Source organism: Agrilus planipennis, unplaced genomic scaffold (assembly GCF_000699045.2).
Source record: "Agrilus planipennis isolate EAB-ADULT unplaced genomic scaffold, Apla_2.0 scaffold240, whole genome shotgun sequence".
Lineage (NCBI taxonomy): Eukaryota > Metazoa > Arthropoda > Insecta > Coleoptera > Buprestidae > Agrilus > Agrilus planipennis.
In genome coordinates, this window is record NW_020439153.1 from 88,729 (window position 1) to 110,731 (window position 22,003).

The 22,003-nt window shown below is 36.1% G+C and overlaps 1 protein-coding gene across 1 annotated transcript in view; it reads left to right on the top strand.

Annotated features, from left to right (window-relative positions):
* Positions 1 to 1,277: 1,277 nt before the first annotated feature.
* LOC108739717 (diacylglycerol kinase eta) overlaps positions 1,278 to 22,003 on the top strand; it is an 85,071-nt gene continuing 64,345 nt past the window's right edge. Inside the window, exons 1-3 of the mRNA XM_025977870.1 lie at positions 1,278 to 1,414; positions 3,462 to 3,553; positions 21,129 to 21,331. Coding sequence (XP_025833655.1) covers positions 3,471 to 3,553; positions 21,129 to 21,331 — 286 coding nt within the window. The 5' untranslated portion in view covers positions 1,278 to 1,414; positions 3,462 to 3,470. The remainder of the gene's footprint in view (positions 1,415 to 3,461; positions 3,554 to 21,128; positions 21,332 to 22,003) is intronic.

A 22,003-nucleotide genomic window follows, 5' to 3' on the forward strand; every position in this document is an offset into this window, starting at 1 on the left:
AAAATAATTCGAAGTGGTCTGTATTCTGTCGAAACTGCCAGACGCGGATCGCGATTTCGATCTTATTGGATCTCATCAGCGCGTCGCAGGCAGCTCCGACAGAACACAGACCAACCTTTACCTGCTGTCTTAACAGCGCGTTTTAGAAAATACCGCAAATGGCTTGGTGAGCTATTACAGATGGCGCTCACCACGCCATTTGTGGTATTTTCGATTTCGAAGATTGTCAAAGGTGTATATATGGAGCGCGGCGCTGTACGGGTGCGAAACTTGGACAGTGGGCGCGATGGAAAAGAAAAGGTTAGAAGCGTTCGAAATCTGGTGTTACAGGTGAATGATGAGAATACTGTGGATAGAGAAAGTTAGAAATAAAAAGTTATTAGAAAGGATAGGAGAACAGAGGACTCAATAAAAGTCAATAGGAAATAGGCGAGATAGGTTAGCAGTACATCTTCTCAGGCATAAAGGTCTAGTCAGAATCATATTAGAGACAGAAACGAGAGTTGATTGAGGTGTGGGTTGTTCTAGTTTTAGGGAAATGCGAAGACTAGCTCAGGATATGAAAGAGTGGAGATGTGTGTCCAATCAGTCTTGGGACTGACGACTTATGATGATGATTTGTATTTCGTTCCTATATTAGATTATGGCTTATCGTACTTTAAAACGGTGTGGTNAAAAAAGTTGTAAAACCTTTGTAGCTATTTATTTAAAAAAAAGAGTTTTCTTGAGCTTTTTGTAAAAATCATCATAGCCGTCAGCTCAAATCTGGTGTGACGTTTTTATGAGCAATTTATCATAACTCGAGTTTAAAGTTTGAGCACGATCATGAACGGACTGTTCACATGGATACGTAAAATCAATGGTCAGATGTAAACTTTGATTCTAACAAACTTTCTAGTTTCAATATCTGTAGCTGACGTGCCAAAATGAGAAAGTTTCAACCTCAAAAAGAACTCTATCCAACAATAACATTGTTTTCGTTAGTTCAACAAACAAACGCCGACTTCTATTTCATCTGTTACTAACTTCAGCATATCGCATCGCATCAAATTGCGGTAATAAATAAAAAAAAAATTGAAAAGTTTTATTCATCCGCTGTGACACCTTAAAGTAACGAAACGAAATGAAACGAAAAAAAAGAGCAATCAACTTTGATTCACATTCTATTCCATAAAATGTTCGAAGGACATGAATAAAAGAGGGTTTTTATTACAGGTATGCAACATCACATGCTCGGCCTACTTTTTGTAATGTGTGTCGCGAAGCCTTGAACGGGGTCACAAGCCACGGGCTTAGTTGTGAAGTATGTAAGTTCAAAGTTCATAAGAGATGCGCCGCAAAGGCAATTAACAACTGCAAATGGACCACGCTCGCTTCTATTGGAAAAGAAAACATAATTGAAGACAGCGATGGGGTAAGTACATAATGTAGAACGTAATCGGTTTCAGACGAGCTCAGTTAGAGCACTTTTAAGACATTCTACCTGACCTAAATCACTGATAGATTATTGCTTAGTATCGCGTACATTATTGATATAACTTCTGATGTAAGTGAATGGAAAAAACATTATCTATTCATGAACATTAAGTTCGACATAAAATTTATTATTAACTACATTTGTTTGTTTTTATTAATCATCACATTTATCAGAAATTTAATATAAATAATACCTTTTTACAAAATTTAAACGAATATTAAGCAGGTGGCTATCGGGAGGCTCAAGGGGCTAAAGGGGCTGAAGTATATGTATATGAGAAAAACTTCCCGGCTACGGACCTGGCTCCTTTCTTTCTAAAAATATAAATAGTCCTGTATCCATGATTAGCACGCGCCTTTACTTTGCAAGAGTACTTAAGTTATTTCGGCAATATCCAAGCCGTTTTCTTACACTTTTCCTACATAGCGGCTTTCCCTCTACAACTTTAATCATTAAAAAGATACTTTAATAATTTTAAGTAGCACAGCTTTTTGTACCTCGCTTCTGTTATTAATTTCTGAGGCCATGGCGAATAGCAAAAGATGTTGTACACCCACACGCGTCAGGTGTTACCCTTCAACGTGGCGATATGCTAATTCATTTTAATTTATACTCACTTGTGACAGAATAAAGCTAATGTTACAATGAGCCGCATCAATATTAATGAAATCGACTTCAATTAAATTGCTAATCATGTTACATCGGCTTTGATAAATATTCATAACTGGAAGAGATAAAGCACGTCTTAGCATTTGTTTAAACCCTACCAGATGGTGCAAACAAAAGTGAATTTAAACTTTATTTGCTATGAGTATAAAAGGGTTAAATACTAAATCGATGTTGCTAATTTCAATGGAGGTTCATGATTGTGATTAAATGAAATATTAACAAATAGGTGTGATTGCCTTCCGAACGTTTGGACAGGGAGTTGGGCAGTTGTGAGGGTCGATACAGTACCTAAAAGAAGAAAAACTCTTGGGTGTTTCATTCCCACCAGCCACTAATGGTAGTGGGTGGAATGTTCCTCCGGACTACGCCGGAAAGGGTGAGAAAGATGAGACGGACGAAATGAAGACAGAAGAAAATGAACGATTATCTGTGGAATATTACTGCTCAAGTATTTACCTAAGTGATCCAAGGAAACCACAGAAAAACTTGGATCAAGACAGACGGACCCAGAATCGAACTGGTTTCCTTCCGAATGCTAACCAATGGACTAAACTTCTAAGTCACGCCGCTGGGTTGAAAGGTGTCGAACCTGGCGATACCTGCGGGCGATACAAGTCAGGGGTAGCGTGCCGAACTACGGTCGCAGTACTATTGGGTTCGGCCAACGAAAAAGGTACCTACGAAATGGAAGAGATAAGAAAAGGAAAGATTCATCTCACTGGCACTGTCAGCAGCAATGAGGAGCTCCTAGGCTGAGGAGTCAAAAGAGCCGAGTTTGCTCGTCTCTGCTTTAAAGGAAAATGCCGATACCACGAACCCGAGATGTCCTACCAGTGCCGGAGTCCAAGTAATCCGACTGGGAAGAGGATTCTGACCAGTAATGGAGACTGGTAGATATGAGGGCGGGGGCTCCAGGTGGGGGATCCTTCTGGCTGCTCAGCTGTCTGGATTTAGACTCGCACCAAAAGGATCGTAGGTTAGGTTAGGTTAGGTTATGTTATGCTAGACTAGACTAGGCTAGCATAGGTTGCGCAGGATTGACTTGGATTGGGTTGGATTGTTGTATCAACCATTTTCCCTTAACAACTTCTCGGTTGGCAACAGAATGTGCACATTATCTAAGAATAAATTTTAAAATTCTCTTTTGTACATTAGATACATACATATATGTCTCGTAAGCGACTCCCCATTTACCTATTATACTGTGAGTAAAAAAATATAAGTTACCACTCGTTCGTGTATCATGCACCGTTTCTGCANTACTGTCCCTTTGGAAAATCAAGAGGGTTACTTAATTTTTTTAATTCTTTTTCAGACCATTCTAATGCCACATCAATGGTTGGAAGGAAACTTACCGGTCGCTTCGAAATGCATAATCTGCGATAAAACTTGTGGATCAGTTTTAAGGTAATTTGAAACACAATTTAAATTTTATCATTTTCTTTTCAAACATTTCTGTTAATGTTGATGTGTTTGCTTGTATAAACTAACGATTCGACTAACGCAACACCCTGTATATTATAAAATTGTGGCCATTTAAGTCGCCCAAAATGTTAGACATAATTAGAGCTCATGACTGGCATTAATTATACCTATTTAGATTAATTTGACATCGGAATTCCTGGCAACATCTACACCAAATCGTCAATCGATGTGTGATGCCCAAAAACGACGCCACGTTATCCCTAATAGTCCGCAAGATTGTCATTTTTTCATTAACCGTAATCCTTAAAGCCAAGAACAAACGTTAGGGAATTAACTGCGGGTCATTGTCGTTTTTATTGATGAGAACCCTCCTTACGACACGTCCTTTGCCCCATTTACTTTATCGACACGCAACAAGGAAGAATTTAGATCTTAGGTAAATTGCTAGACCTAAAAGTTGTCCAAAAGATTATCACGCTATTAAAATTAACCCTTAAGGGTTGTTCGTATACTACGTCACGCTAATTTTGCTAACTTTTCATGACGCTTGCCTTATACCCTTGTCCCTTGTTTACAGCAATTCATACAGAAAGCCTTTAACGAACACTTTTATGATATATTTATTAACGATCATTTCAAAATAACAATTTTTCATCTAATTTGTTTAAACGTTTAGTAACAAAAACGTAAATGTTACCCATTGTAAGGTCTCTCGCCCCTCATGGCGTGTCATTTTATAATATGATCGACCCCTTACTTCAAAGAGTATGTAGGTATATTCATTTAAAATCAATATACATAACGATTGGAAAATTTTCTAGTAAATGTACATTACAAAGTTTTCCAATTATGATTTAGCAGCCGTAAACGTACTGGAAGATTTCAATAAGCGATAATTTTCTTTTCGCAAAGTTTTGTAATTTCTGTCTTGTTTGATTGTTGTAAATTACTTCTGTTTATTAGATATTTAATAGCAAGTTGTTGTGCTTTCGTGAATTAACTTTACACGGAATCCTTATACAGATAAAGCAAAATGTTCACCGAACATTGAAGTCTGTACTTTTTTTTTATGAAACACAAGTGTGGAATTAGTTTCTTCAACTACTTTTATCTCAAAATATCTTATGCTTTTCTGAAAAATGTCTCAAACTAAACGACCTCTCAAAATCCATTGAACAAAGCCTGTACACGAAAGTAAAATCATTTTTCTTAATATCGTTATCATAAGGTCGTTAGTCCTAAGACTGGTTGGACACGCACCTCCACTTTTTTTCTATCCTAAGCTAATCTCCGGCTTTCCCTAAAACTACAACATCCCTTTTTTCCATCCTCCTCTGTACAATTGTGGTTAAAATTTTTGACGCATGGGAACTTTAAATGCCTCGCCCCTATCCGCGCCTCTCTAGTAAGGTATGGTTAAATAAGTAGATTAATAACAAATAGTAATAATAATTTTATGTAGACACAACTTTAGGCATTAAACTAAACAGCATTTGTACTCACCCCTTTGCTAGTTAATTATTCAGATGGTATACCATTGAAAGAAATGGGAACGTTTTTATATCCCAAGTTATTAAAAGAAATCCGCGAGCTACTCGCGTATTAATATTCTCTGAATAAGCCAGCATCAATTAATCACGGCGGTTTCGTTTTTATTTTCACGTGTTTTATAGCTTTCGGGCATTGTTGCCTCAGGGAAAAAAAAAACAAGAGGAGTTATAACGATGTCCTGAAAATAAATTGTCTTCATTTAAAGAATGTATGCCTCGAGAGGCGAGAGATTTTCGTTAAAAGAATTCATTCTTTTGTTACTTTTTTTCCTGAAACATTTGAATCTTCTTCTAGCTCTAACGACCGAAACATCTGGATTGATAAAAAAAAAACAGAAAAAAGGACACACAAAATACGAAGTCGTTAAAAGTATCGGTAGTTATCTACAAACACGTTTCGGAAGTCAGGGTTGTATTGGTTTAAATTCGGTTATTGGGATCCGTCAAATGGGAGGAGCCTAGAAACATGGCGCCGATTAGGGAAAATTTATCGTAGTTCCTATAGTGTACCGTGCAATTTCCAAGTTTTTAAATTACGATAAAATGATAAGTATTGACACAATATGTAATTGGGCTGACACAAAGCCTCGGAAAGGAAATTTCGTTGAAGGTGAGCGTGTTTTTAATGCCAATCACATTATAAAATTCGGAAATAACAAATCCGGAAGCTAGCCTTCAAATTCCGTCAAGTTTACTGCCTACTTTTTACAAACTTCGGATTTAAAAAGTGATTCACGTTATATAATTGGTGAGGTGATTCTGGGTGATTTAAGCAATATCATATCAATGACTTGCACGTGCAAAGCCGATTTAAGAGAACGTTGCAAACACATTATTGCAACTTTGTTGTATTGCAGCAGGTAGGTTCTTAACCTCAAAATACTTATATCGTATCATTAGAATTGTGTTAAATCAATTACACAGGAATAAATAATTTCTCACTTTATAATTTTAGTATGATTCTAGTTTTAAATATTAAGGTTATGGCTGATGGTAAATACTTGCTGAAATATAATCATGTGCATTAAAATGACGTGAACAAATTTTTATTCCGGAATTCACTTCTTTGATACCTACTGCTTTCATCCAAGCTTCTATTAGTTTACTTTTTTCTCTAATTTTCCGAATATATTTTTTACATATATAAAACGGTTAGTTTTTATTGGAAAGTAGTTAATGTAGGTGAAGAGTGAAGATCTATGTCTGAAGTGCTATTGCAGCTTTTCACTGAACATATTAACTTTTTATTTGATTTAACTTTAGAAGAAAACTTCGTCGACTCCATCATCAAAAAAATTTTTACTTTTTTAACGTGTTTTATTATTTTAATAAACAATTTTACAATTTGCGTGCACAGTTCCTATGTAAATTTTTCCCTCATTCGAGTTATAAATTTTGCCACCAGATGGTGTATGCCCAGTTGATGGATCCCAATAGTCGCATAATCGTTTGAATCTAATAGATCATCTAGACCAGTCCGAATCATATTGTGCTTTGAAAGCTTATTTTGTTATGTTTTCCCCTAATTTTCCGAAGTTGACGAGTTTTTACGTTTGTACATCCATTATCAACTGTTGCTTTATAATTAAGGTAAAGTGCCTACCATCCAGAGCATGTATGAGAGATGGTGAAGATGTACTTAATGAGAGAACGTGTTAAATAGCAGAATATTTGCTGCAAAATGGGTTAGCAGGTCGGTTATTAATTGCAGTTAACAAGAATAGGTTGTCAAGCGTCCGAAGGAATGGTATTCTCCTCTCATACATTCATCCCTTGCAAATATTAATTACTCGGTGTGTAGCAAACTGCTGCTGACCTATTTTGTAAAGACGCAATTTAAAACTTTACGAACTCACATTTTCTTAAGTACTTACGCCGTTAATTACCCTACAGACTCATTTAGAATTAACCAACTGTAAAAATTAGTTTTACTCATTAAACTGCATTGAAACGAGCGATTTTTTTGTGTTAATTTTTAAATCGCCTGCACATTTTCATACTCTTGAGGCAAGAAATTTCAATTATTTTCTTTTTATAAAAGTGATCAATTAAATAACCGAAAATTGCGATTAATCGGACTAATTAATTAATCACTTGATGTATTTTCTAGATGAAAATTGATCAGCAATTGATAGTTAAATTTAATCATCTCCCTGCCCTATTAAATAACCCTTCATAAATGAGTATGAGGTTTAGTCTAAAAGTAAGTACTTATAGCCTCCATAGGTATTTATTTACTTAAAGGTTTCCAGTAATTTGGTAGGGAAGCGGGGACAATGGTTAAATGTACATTTTAACTAATCATGGAACCATTAAAATTTAGGTTTTTTGGAAGTTGTAGATAGAGCTTTAATATTTTGTGTTTCAAAAGGTGCTTCCAGTTATTTCCGGACTTAGAAGCACTGTAATTTAAGCCTTCTTATGAGCAAGCGGTTTCCGATTTTATAACTTCAAATTTTTGGAGCTTGTGGACAGAGTTTTAATACTTTGTGTTTCAAGTTCTTTCAACAAGCACTGCAATTGAAGTCCTCTCATGAACACATAGTTAGGGGTTGATACCTAAACGAATTACTTTATAAAAGTGTTTTGTAATCTGAATTCAAGCTGTTTCAAAATACCTGAAGCAGCTTCAAAATGCTTAGGGATTTGAATCTAATTCGCTTTTGAAGTAATTAGTAATTTGAATTCTTCGGATTTTGAAATGTAATATGACCTTCATTGACTAAAGCACTTTAATTAACGGCTTTGCCCAACTGTTCTTGTATTAAGGAATTCCTTCTCCAGGTTTTCTTAGCGTGCAAGTAATCTGGACACCATATCCTATCAAATTACTGGACTATTTTATGTGCCTTCTAATAAACTTACTATGGGCGCTAGTATTCGAATAAAATGATAGGAAATATATGGCTTTTGGACTAATTACGTACTAGCTCTAGTTTTTCATTGAAACAGACCCAAAAGGATCTACTATACCAAGTTTAATATTTTATCCAGTTTTACAGTTCCATAATTAAACATTAAATAAATAAAGAAAGATTTATAAAATTGCTTACCTTGTAACTTATCCTTTTCTATCGTATTACATTGATGGCACTAAATCTTACAAGTTCACTGTTTGACGAACACTTGCACTAAAGGATGTACCGATAAAGTGTTTAAAAAATAAATAGGTACACCACTCTGTCCTTTTTAAAATTGGAAGTCACTTTTTTCACTTCAGTTTTTAATGGTGGGATAGCTAATCAGCGATTAATTTCTTTATCAGTTTGTAGAGATTAAAATAATCAGCCAATAAGAATAAATTGTCTTTAAAATGAGCTAATGAACGATTGAAGAATCCACACTCCCGCAGGTTAACCGAAATAAATCTATCTAAAATAAACGAGCCACAATTACACAAGTAATAATTACGTCAGCTATAAGTATTTAAGAATGAATACAACTACACACTTAATAAATATGTATTAATAATGTGTAACAAAGTTTTGTGTGATATGTATTCACCCCGATCGATATCAACTCCGACGATAATTCTGTCGATTCTTGCTTCTTTATCTCGGTAACATAATAAGTGTAGAGGGGTAAAAGAGAAAGTAAAAATACGACTACAGCCGAATTTACACGGCGTGTGCATACATATAAGTTCGTATCTTTTTCATTCGCATAATACAATAGTTACAGTCCATTTCAATTTGTTCGAATTGTGACCTTGAAGAAATCTGCGCGAAGATAGAAAGAATACACACTAGGCGTGAGCAAGACAGAAATAGTTGGAACAAGCTTGAACGAGCAGAACTCTCGATGGGCGGTCTTAGGAGATCGGCTAGAACTGTACAGTACTAAACAAAAATGTTTAGAAATTTCTTAAAACAGAAATGTATATAAAATAACAATAGAAAACAAAGCAAAAGGTTTATAGGTGAGTAGAGCGTTAAGCTAATTCAGTTATTAGTTTTGGCTAAATATGCTTTTTAATTCTTTATATAGATTGCCCTTTCGGTTACTAAGAATTACTCATTATATTAGCAACAAAAAATCAGTAAGTAGCAATACCATCTTTATTATTGCAATATATACAGAGCATGACATAAAAGCTCAAGGTTTTCCGCTCCGTAGCATCAGTTCTCGTTCTCAAAGCTTTTCATTTGTTCTGTACCCTTAGAAAACAGAAAACTGTTACAATAAGTATCTAGATAACGATGATACATATACATGATAATGGTAACAAAATTATTGCTTTTCAGAATTCTGCTTTAGTTAAACATTTAAATAAATTAATCGGGGTGTTGGTGTGTTACGTAAGCAGAATTTACTAATTTTATATCACCCCTGTTAATAAAAAAAAAAATAAGAAAACTGTGGACTCGCGTATTGACCGAATAATACGACACAATTATTTGTTTTTAAAATTTTTATTATTAAAACATCTCTATCTTCAAGATCAGAACTAATCTTCTTCTAAATTGAGTAAGTATTATTTCCAAAAGTAATCAGGAATATTGATACCATTGATTAATCAACACAAAAGAGCTGTCAACAAAGATATGAAAAAATTGAACCCCTTCACCTCCTGCATCTCATTATAGGAACGTAATACATTAATTCCCTCTTATTGTAAGGGGAACCCATTATTACATGTAGGGAAGCGAAACATCCGGCAAAATTTCATTAAATCTCATTTAAAATGAGCGAGGCCCGTTAAAAATCTCAAATCAACTTTTTAGTACAAAGAATATGCATTATTACATACAGATAATAAAAAAAATCATTTGATAGGGTAAATATCACCCGAAAGAAGAAAAGAGACCAGATTAAATGAAAAATATATTACGTAATTAACGGGCGCTCTTAATTCTACAGTCGCAACGATGTCTTAAAATTAAACTGAAAGTTTCTATTGGGTAGATCTCTGGTTTTGACAGTTACGACCATTGAAATTTATCAGCCCTCCTTAATGAATATAAGTTTATTCGAAAAGTAATAATAATTAATTTATAGCGGTGTTTATGTTATGGGGGGGAATAAATCTTGACGCGTTGAGGTGTACTTATATACTTACTAAACAATCTGAATCGTCATTAACTGTTTCGTTAAGATTATTTAGATGCTTATTAATGTTTATTTGCCGGATAGCGCACGGGGAGAATGGAAAATTAATCCATTTTCATAAATTTCACTCTCGGCAGAAGTTTGTTATAAAACTTTTGTAACTACCGGTTATTATAACGGACGATACGACCTTAGGAACGTTGTGTTGTAAATTACGTCTCGGAAACTTTCTTAATTATTGCTACAGCTGCTTGATATGGAAAATAATGAATTTTAACAGTAATGACTAAAATCTAAAGTCGTTGGCAGGCGTTTTCACCACCCTGTCCTAGTTTTTATCATCATTTTGTATTCCAAGCAATTCAGTAAGCACTTGATAAATGGTAGTCAAAAGCATATGTGGACATATATCCTTAAGCTATATTTTTTCTTGATTTTAAGGTAAAGACAGGCAATTTTAGCATTTAAGACAATTATTGTGCCGGTAAACAGAAAAATTTGTGTTTAGAAAGATAAAGGTGTATGTTTGGAGCGCGGCGCTGTACGGCTACGAAACATGGACGGTGGACGCGACGGAAAAGAAAAGGTTAGAAGCGTTCGAAATGTGGTGTTACAGGCGAATGATGAGGATACTGTGGATAGAGAAGGTTAGATATGAAGAGGTGTTAGAAAGAATAGGAGAACAGAGGACTCTATGAAAGTCAATAAGAAATAGTCGAGATGGGTTAGTAGGACACCTTCTCAGGCATGAAGGTCTAGTCAGAGACATATTAGAAGCAGAAACGGAAGTTAGGAGGGGTAGAGGTAGACCTAGATCAGATTCCTGTTCGCAAATAGTTAAGGATGTGGGTTGTTCTAGTTTTAGGTAAATGCGATGTTTAGCTCAGATTAGGAAACAGTGGAGGTACGTGTCCAACCAGTCTTAGGACTGACGACCTTATGATGATGATGATGATGAGAAGGATTCATCATCATGTTAGTCCTAAGACTGGTTGGACACGTACCTCCACTCCTTCCTATCCTGAGCTAATGTAGGAAACTAGAACATCCCTCATTCTTAACTATTTGCGAACAGTAATTTAATCTAGGTTTACCTCTACTCCTCTTAACTCCTGCTTCTGTCTCTAATATGTCTCTGACTAGAAGAATAATTAAAATAACCTTGGTAATCAGAATAAATGAACAAAACCGAAACTTAACACACAAGACCAAGAGGAAGGCCCAGACTATATCAGCAAGACCAAAACCAAGACTACAAGTATTTGAGAAAGGCCAGTGTTAAGACCGAATAACGAAAACTGGAACAGTCTTGATCTAGAGCTTGCTTTGCTCATCACTACTCATAATTAAATTGTATATATTAGGTGCGTGTCCGACCAGTCTTAGGACTGACGACCTTATAATGATTAAGTATTACAATACATTTGCTTAATAGATGATGAAAATACCCCGTACAGAAAACGTTACAAATGAAAGAACGTATGGGAAATGATTGATTTCTATCGTCAGTTATATAGCTGAAGCTGTAATCAACTTATTTGAAATTAAACACAGCCCAACGAGAGAGCTGTCGAAAACACAACATTTTGTTTGATGTAGCTTAATTAATAGGTCATCCTGTAATGAACTCATGTGTCTGCCGTCCGCCCACGTAAATCATTCCAGAATTTTGGTATCAGAGCTCATTTCATTATCGTTGGTGTTACTAAATGAATAAAACATGAAAGGTTAAAGCAGCAATGAAAATATCAACATTACATACCGGTAATTTACTTGATAAGCAAGCTTCTAATTCAGATGCATGTGGGGGAGGTAGAACAGCACCCATTTTTGTTAGAATAACAACAAATTAGTACTGACTTATGTATATATTGGTTTTAGACTATTAATAAAGCATTACATAACAAGCGAACTAAATGAGATATTAGGTATGTTGTTAGATAGCATGATTTGCAGTTATCAATTCATTAATCGCTCCATCAATTCCACAGTTCAAATGTTTCTGTGTGGGCTTGTACGTAGCATCATAACTGATCTATTAATTAAGCTTATGCATAACTATAGGGTTGTTCGGAAAGTCATTTCGTTTTTTTTTGTGGAAATGAAAGACAGTTTTCGTATAATAAACAAATACTTTATTAAATTATATATTGACCGTTCTGGTCCAACACCTTTTGCCATCTTTCTGGTTGTAGCATAATTCCACGCTCATAAAAGTTTTGGTCTTTGCTGGCAAAAAACTGATCGAGGAGGTTTTTGACCTCCTCATTTGAGGTGAAGGTTTTACCGTCTAAAAAATTTTGGAGTGACCGGAACAAATAATAATCCGATGGTGCCAGGTCTGGAGAATATGGTGGGTATAGCATTGTATCCCATTCAAGCTGTAAAAGCTTTTGGCGAGTGACCAAACTTGTGTGAGGTCTCGCGTTGTCTTGGTGAAACACTACACCTTTCCTGTTGATTAGTTCTGACCTTTTCTGTTGAAGTGCATCATTCAGTTTGTCCAGCTGATGACAGTAGACTTCCGAATTAATCGTTGTGTTATCCGGTAAAAGCTCAAAAAAAACGATTCCTTTAAAATCCCACCAAACAGACAGCATCACCTTTTTTTGGTGAATATCGGCTTTGGAAGTGGTTTGAGCCGGTTCATCTTTTTTGCTCCATGACCTCTTGCGTTTGACGTTGTTGTATACAACCCATTTTTCGTCCCCAGTGATGATGCGCTTCAAAAACGGATCATTTTCGTGACGTTTGAGAAGCGAATCGCAGACGTCAATGCGGCGACACAGATTTCTCTCTGTGAGAACATGGGGAAGCCATACATCGAGCTTCGAGGATAATCCCAGGCCTTTCAAGTGGTCATAAACTGTTGAATTTGATAAATTTAACCTCAATCCGATCTCATGTGTTGTTATTCGCCGGTTCACATCAACTAATGCCTTTATCGCGTCTTTATCAGCTTCAACCGGCCTTCCCGAACGTGGTGCATCTTCGACATCAAAATTGCCGGATCGAAATTTAGCGAACCAGTTCCTGGCACTGGCGTACTGTCAACACACCTTCTCCATACACATCAGTCAATTTCTTTCTGGCTTGAACAGCATTTTTACCCTTTCTGTAGTAAAACAGTAAGATATGTCGAAAATGCTGCTTATCGCTCTCCATATTTAAAAGGGCACCAACCAAAAACTACTGCGTAGAATTAATTGGAATTTTTCACACACAAGCCTTGCTATATGAGCTCTCAAAGCATATAAAAATTATACGGCTTAAATGTGAAGTTGGGTGCAAAAGAATACAATTAAATCCTCTGTCGGGAAAAAACGAAATGACTTTCCGAACAACCCTATATTTATGCGGGTATTTGCAATGGTATTTCATGAAAATGCGTTTTCAATAAATTTAACATTTTCTGGTAGTGTAAACACACTTAATCGGAGGGCATGATTATCTATAATAATTTATTGTTGTTAAACTATAGCAGAAATCTCACATTTGTGTAGTAAAAAAGTGTTTATCTTTATTAAATTTGCATCACGATAATAGTGCAACTAATTTCCTTCTTCCATGTTAAGTTTACTTGGATGATACGAAATTTAAATGAATTCATATCGTATAACTCAATCTCCGCTCAAAAGTTTTAAGTAACATAAACTTAGACTCAATCTTGTTTACTGTACGCCACAAACGTTGATTCCATATAAATGTTAATTTTATGCAGTTATTTACACAACTGATAAAGAAAGCTTCGAGCTTTATTAATGGCTTCCTATTTTTAATCAGAACTATTTAGTTTTTCTTTTGTACACATGTAACTAATCGATAAGTAAATTTAAAGCAAGTAATTAATTTATTACGCCGTGAAAGTGTAAATAAAAGAAAAAAACAAAAAACAGTAAAAGATTAAAGCTGACATCAGGCATATATAGTCATTATAGCGGGTAGCTTCTTAACCACATTTTAGAGAATTCCGAATTTCCCTTTAATTTATACTGTTTGGCTTCCCGAGGAAATCTATACTAACCACATCCCGGAAGACGTTACACTGTTAATAAGCGGATGTAGGTACTTACAAAGGTAGCGCCGGCACTTTACTTGAACATCTACAAACTGCTACAAGCCAAACAGGGAAATTAATTAATCCCCTGGGTTCCATGAACAATAAAACATAATTATTTAGCTGAGCGCACGTCAATTCAATATAAATGTTCGTTTCTATTTGTGATAAATGCGTTAATATTTGTACCTATTGTGGCATGTTCAATTCCCATTCATTACTTGTTTAACAATTGCTAGCTTCCCCTTTAACTGGCGCTTAAAAGGTGCCCGGCACCATTATCCGGTTCCCGGTCGAACCTTCTACGATTAGAAAAAGTACCGAATCCTAACCGAACATTTCACGCGTATCCTTTAAGCAACTTGTTTTACAATGTATGGCCTCCCTTTTAACTGGCGCCATAAAAAGTTCTAGGTATCATTATCCGGTGTCTGACCGGATACTAAAAACGAGCCGGATCCACCGGGTACCAGATCCTAACCAAGCATTTCAAGCTTATCCTTTAAGCAACTTGTTCTACAATGTCTAGCCTCCCTTTTAACTGGCGCCATAAAAAGTTCTAGGTTCCATTATCCGGTGTCTGGCCGGATACTAAAAATGAGTCGGATCCACCGGGTACTGGAACCTAACTTAACCTAACCAACCATTTACTGTTATATTTCAAGCAATTTGTTCTACAATTTCTACCTCCCATTTAATTGACACAATAAAGGGTACCCAGCACCTTTATTCGGTACCCGGACGGACCTTAAAAAATGTGCTAGAAACGCCGGGTACTGGACCCCCATCAAGCATTTCACGCTTATACTTCAAGCTATTTATTTTACAATGTCTAGCCCCCTTTTTAACTAGCGCCATAAAAGGTGCCCGGTCCCATTATCTGATCGAACCTAATAAAAACTGCTGGATTCACTGGGTACCGGGTACCGGAACCTAACCAACCATTTCGCTGTTATATTTCAAGCAACTTGTTCTACAATTTCTAACTTCCCATTTAATAGACGCAATAAAGGGTACCCAGCACCTTTATTCGGTACCCAACCGAATCTTAAAAATAATGCTAGTACCCGAACCTAACAAAAAACATTTCACGCTTATACTTCAAGCCTCTATATTACTTGGTTCGGAGACGGGCATGTCAGTAAAATAGGGTACCGCTCGTGTCTTTTGGGGTACGAAACTGTAGCAATCAGAAAGTGATTAAAGAACATTAAAGCTGAATAAACAAAAAAAAATACTATTCCCTGTATCTTATTCTTTTAACTGAAACGACGTGTTTGTCGATGGAACCATTCGATGCAAACAATTGTGTCATTTCTATTTATAGAATCTCAGAGCCAAAGTAAAAGGCAAGAATGCGAGATCGACCTCGCTGGTCCTTTTTTTAGCTAATACGTTTAACTGATAAGAGCTTCAAGAGATCCTTTCACCGAAGCAATACACGGTTGCCGGTTTAGTTGAGATTGGTCCTTTATAGGGCTTGCGGAGTTAAAGTGAGTGTGTGTTTGACAACATTAACGGAAAAACAAGTTCTTAAGGTAATAGATTTGACTTTTGAGTTCATATTTCTAATTTGCTGCAGTGCAAAACTTTTACTAATCCACATAGATATGAATTTGATCAACCAATTTGATTACAGATAATTAATAATAATATAGATAGATAGATAGATAGCTTTATTAAAGACATTATGCTTTGTATGTACAAAGTGCATTTACATTTACTTTTTCTATACATGAATTTGTGTAGCTGTATTAGCATCTAGCAAAGAGGAGTTAGAGGTAGCTTTAAAGAAAATAGATGCGATACTGACAAAACAGTATTGTACTAAAATAATAAAAGTAATACAAAAACACTGGTATGCAAGGGAAGAAAAGTAGGGAAAGAGCGAATATAAAGATAGGAGACGAAAAATTAGAAGAAGTGGTAGATATCTAGGAAGTCAGATAAGTCAGAACGGAAGGAGTAGTAAGAATATAAAGCAGAGGATAGGGCAGGGTCGCCATCAATAGAAAGAAGTCACTTCTATGCTCGCAAACGGTTAATTTAGAAATTCGAAAAAGGTTAAGAAAGGTGTATGTTTGGAGCGCGGCGGTGTACGGGTGCGAAACATAGACAGCGGACGCGGCGGAAAACAATAGGTTAGAAACGTTCGAAATGTGGTGTTCCAGGCGAATGATGAGGATAGCGTAGATAGAGAAGGTTAGAAATGAGGAGGTATTACATAGAATAGGAGAACAGAGAACTCTATGGAAGTCAATAAGAAATAGGCGATATAGGTTAGTAGGACACCTTTTCAGGTATAAAGGTCTAGTCAGAGAGGTATTAGAGGCAGAAATGGAATTTAGGAGGAGTAGAGGTAGACCTAAATTAGATAACTGTTCGCAAATAGTTAAGGATGTGGGTTGTTTTAGTTTTAGGGAAATGCGAAGATTAGCGCAGGGTAGGAAAGACTGGAGGTGCGTATCCAACCAGTCTTAGGACAGATGACTTTACGATGATGATATATCAATTTAAATTAAACAAACTAAACGTTTTTAAGCTTCTCGCTTTTCTGACATTTTCTTCTTCCATAAGATTTTTCTTAGCCTTTTTAGACCATCCTTTCCTTCCATTTCACTTTCTTACTTTTTTGTACAATTTCCTGTTATTCCACATCTCAGAATCATGTTCGATCGGTCTCTGGTGGCTATCTACACATCCTGATGCATATTTCCTTCTCTTCCCAGTACCTTACCGTTATATTCTCAATCCATTTCAAATCCTGTTGTTAAAACTAATTCGGTTTTCTCGTTGTTCTATAGCCTTTAAAAAAATGTGATTTTTCCTCTTTTCCTTTCCACATCTTCTTGTATTTCTAAATTTCTGTACTAAACCAATACAACTTTTTAAGAACATTGCCTAAAAACAAAATTCGTTTGTACATTTGAACCCGACGACCTACAGATTTCGAATACTGGACAGCACAAGCATCCTATTTAAACTCGCTTAGTTTCCTTCCTGATCATGACTTTTACATTCAATTTGTATCAGGCACTTGAACCAAGTTTTAATTGGGAAAGCGGAGGAGTAGGAATTTCTGTATGCGGCAAATTTTAAACCGAAAACGTTAATTAACAAACATGGAAATAAATTAATTAATGGAGAACAAAAAATACTTTGGAAAAGTGTTTGGCAACCCTTTTCAACGAAGCAAAAACAAATTTTAAATAGTTAAAATTGGACACGAATGTCTTGAACAAATAATTAATTAATTGTATTGTTAAATTCTAAAAAGATTTAATGATTCTATCATCATAGATAAGATTTTAAAAACGTGCATATGTACTAGGGTCAATTGAAAAGTCCCCGGCCTGACACATAGATGGCGGCACCAGAACTAAATCCATATGATTTTCAGTTAGTCCTAACCTTCAAAAGACGCGTCTATAAATTTGACGGCTGTCGGATCATTAGTTTGTGAATTATAGCATTTTTAGTGAAGCAACTTTTGTTATTGTGAAAAAAATGGATAAAAAGGAATTTCGCGTGTTGATAAAATATTGCTTTTTGAAGGGAAAAAATACAGTTGAAGCAAAAACTTGGCTTGATAACGAATTTCCGGACACTGCCCCAGGAAAATCAACCATCAAGGATTGGTATGCTAAGTTTAGACGTGGTGAAATGAGCACCGAAGACGGTGAACGCAGTGGACGCCCAAAAGAGGCTGTTACGGACGAAAACATTAAAAAAATCCACAAAATGATTTTGAATGACCGTAAATTGAAATTGAATGAAATAGCAGACACTCTACAGATATCAACGGAACGTATACATCACATCATTCACGAATATTTGGGTATGAGAAAGCTCTGTGCAAAGTGGGTGCCGCGCGAGCTCACTTTTGACCAAAAACAACGACGAGTTGATGATTCAGAGCAGTGTTTGAAGATGATCACGCGTAATAAACCCGAGTTTTTGCGTCGATATGTGACAATGGATGAAACATGGCTCCATCATTTCACTCCGAAGTCCAATCGACAGTCATCGGAGTGGACTGCACACGATGAACCCGCTCCAAAGCGTGCAAAAACGCAACAGTCGGCTGGCAAGGTTATGGCGTCTGTATTTTGGGATGCGCGTGGAATAATTTTCATTGACTACCTTGAAAAAGGAAGGACCATCAACAGCGACTATTACATAGCGTTATTGGACCGTTTGAAGGACGAAATCGCCGAGAAACGACCGCATTTGCAGAAAAAGAAAGTCCTGCTTCACCAAGACAATGCACCGTCTCACAAGTCAGTGAAAACGATGGCAAAAATTCATGAATTGGGCTTCGAATTGCTTCCGCATCCACCGTATTCTCCAGATCTGGCCCCCAGCGACTACTTCCTGTTCTCAGATCTCAAAAGAATGCTCGTTGGGAAAAAATTTTCGTCGAATGAAGAGGTGATCGCCGAAACTGAGGCCTATTTTGAAGCAAAGGACAAATCGTACTACAAAAATGGTATCGAAAAGTTGGAGGATCGCTATAATCAGTGTATCACCCTTGAAGGGAATTATGTTGAATAAAAAAAACGAATTTTGCAAAAAAAATGTGTTTTACTATTTTAGGCCGGGGACTTTTCAATTGACCTGTTATATGAAGTTTCGTCGAAGAGAGTGAGCAAAATTGCAAATTTTAGTAGCTTAATAAATAGATGATTAATTATTTATGTTGAATATATCATTATCATTTATCACAATCTATATCTTAGGTACATTTAAATTGCAATTGTAAGTTTTGCTCTGGAAGATCAGCATTCATTAAAACTTCTAAATGAAAACTTCTCTAGCTCAACAATTTTCTCGAACTCCGTAAACTGCAACTGAAGCAGAATTAATTTATTTTTCCTCTGAGTTTTCTCTGCTTGTCTGGGATCTTTTGTTCATTTCAGTTAGAAAATATTACGAACCTTTATCACAATCAGGGAATTCACAAATTTGAATTTATTAATAAAATAAGGTATTGTATTCGTACATGAATAAATACCTAAGGGCTCCGTTCCAGGTTGAGATCTTTGAAGAAATTATACTACGGTGTAATATCAGATATTCAAATGCACCAAGTGAAGTATAATTATTTTAAATTGATAAAGTTAGCCTTATTAATCGTGGATTTTTATAATTACCTCATTGCTGTGATTTGTTCTTAATATACGAGGTTTGTTCAAAAAAATATCACGAATTTTCAATTTCAAAAATTATTTATTCATTCATGAATTTTTTCAATCCTACAAGCAGTTCAAAAAAGCAATTTTTGTGATACTGTTCAGCTCCTTCTTCGATGCCGTCTTTATCTCCTCAATCGGAGCGTAGCAACGCCCTTTCAAGGGCCGCTTCAGTTTCGGTAACAAGAAAAAGTCATAGGGCGTCAGATGTGGAGAATACCGTGACTGCGGCATTATTAGTGTGTTGTTTTTGGCCAAAAATTCGCGTAAAAGCAACGTCAGTGAGCAGAGGTGTTACCATGGTGCAAAAGTCAATTTTTGCTCTTCCACAAATCCGGGCGTTTCTGGCGGATTGCTTTACGTAAATAGCGCATAACTTGCAGATACTATTCCTAATTGACCGTTTTACCCTGTGGCAAGAACTCATGTTGCCCCACGTCTCTGCAATCAAAGAAAACTGTAAGCAAAACCTTCACATTCGATGAAACTTGGCGCGCTTTTTTAAATCTTTCTCGTGCGACAGCCTCCATAGGGATAATTGAGCCCGTGATTCGTCACCAGTTATGACCCTCTGGAGTAAATCTGAATCGTCTAACCTCTTTAGAAATGTTAATGCGATACTGTTTTTGGCCGAAATTGAGCAATTTCGGTACGAATTTCGCGGGGACCCATCTCATGCCCTAATCATTGGTAAAAATCGAATGGCAGAAGCCAATCGATATGTTTAGGTCGTCAGTAACTTCTCTAATGCTGATTCGACGATTGGCCAATACTTTTTACTATTTTCTTCACTTTATCAGTGTTTTCGTCTGCTATTGACGTGCTCGGGCGTCCGGCACGCTCTTCATCGTTCACATCTTCTCGGACCTTTGAGATCATTTTGTAACAAACGTTGCTTCGGTCCAAGGTAGCTTTACCATATGCCACAGTCAATATTCGGAATTCGTCCGCGCACTTAATTTTGTTTTGAACAAAATTTGGTACAGATTCTTTAATCAATTCTTTGGAATAGGCAAAAATCGAAGACGAGCAAAAATACGTGCAAGCAAAGCAGCTATTAAAAATTAACCGAACATTCATTATCGCCGAAATTGTCTGTACAAGTGAGGGACATGAGTACCGTTCGTTTCAAGAAGTTAGAGATATGCTCCTTCCCTTTATTAGGATGCGCCGTAGCATAATTCCAAATTCAATCATATTTGTCTGCGGAGCTCATTTCTCCACCGATCATCGAACGAGACCTAGACAAAAGTGTACAGTACCATTTGCAAAACTATTTAAACTACTTCGTTTAAGTTTAAGAATATGATTTATTTAAAAGCATATTTAGCCAAAAATAATAACAAGTGAATTAACTTAACGTTCTACACACTTATAAAACATTTGCCTTGTTTTCTATTGTTAAATTATATACATTTTGGTTTTAAGAAATTGCTAAACATTTTCGTCTAGTACTGTACAGTTCTAGCCGACATCCTAAGACCGCCCATCGATAGCTCTGCTCGTTCAAGCTTATTCCAACTATTTCTGTCTTGCTCACGCCTAGTGTGTATTCTTTCTATCTTCGCGCAGATTTCTTCAAGGTCACAATTCTAACAAATTGAAATGGACTGTACTAACATAACGCCACAAAAATACTACTTTTTGAACAGACCTCATAACGCAAACTAATGGGACTACTTTATTTTATCAATTTTAATTTGTTTCAGGCTTCAAGATTGGCGATGTTTGTGGTGTCGCGCTACCGTTCATACACAATGCAGGCCACATTTAGCCAAAGCTTGTCCTCTGGGACCAGCTAGGGTAAGTGTGCTGCCCCCAACAGCTTTACACTCGGTATCCGATGAAGCTTGGGAAGCCGTCAGGCCTCAAGCTTCTTCTCCATTATTGGTCTTCGTTAATTCCAAATCAGGTAAGCTATAATATCACCTTAACTTTTCTTGGATTATTTATTTCGGAGTTAAAAAGGATTAAGTAATACTCAATTTTTTGATAGAAAGATACGTAAGAGTGAAACAGTTGAGAAAATGCGGTTGTTTGTCATCAATTGGTGAAACATACACTAAATAGTTTGAAATGTAAAATACAGTGTAAACTCTGTATAACGACACTTAAGAGACTGAACATTTTTCGGCGTTATAAAGAGTGGTCGTTAAATGGAGAGAAATAAAAGATATTATTTTACTATTCTATAATAATATGCATTTACTAATACAGTACACATTTTGCACACGAACATTATTATTCATACATTGCGTATAGCCTGTTATCTTCGTCTGATGTTTTTTGCTGCTCCAATATTTTAATTGTATTTTGTTACGTATCTTACTCATATCTTGAGATACTGCCGGATCAATTTGATTATATAAAAAGTATTTTTTTAATAGTTTCGCTGCATCAAGTGCTTGTTTGATGCTTGGCGTACACAGCTGCAGTTCTTATCTATTTCGGCAACATAGAAAGTACTGCTGAATTATTTATAATGCCGCACTGTTGTCGTTAAATACAGTGAGCGTGACGCTATATGGAGTGTAATATTATATAGAAAACAATGTAAACCAACCAAAGTGAAGCAATTTCGACG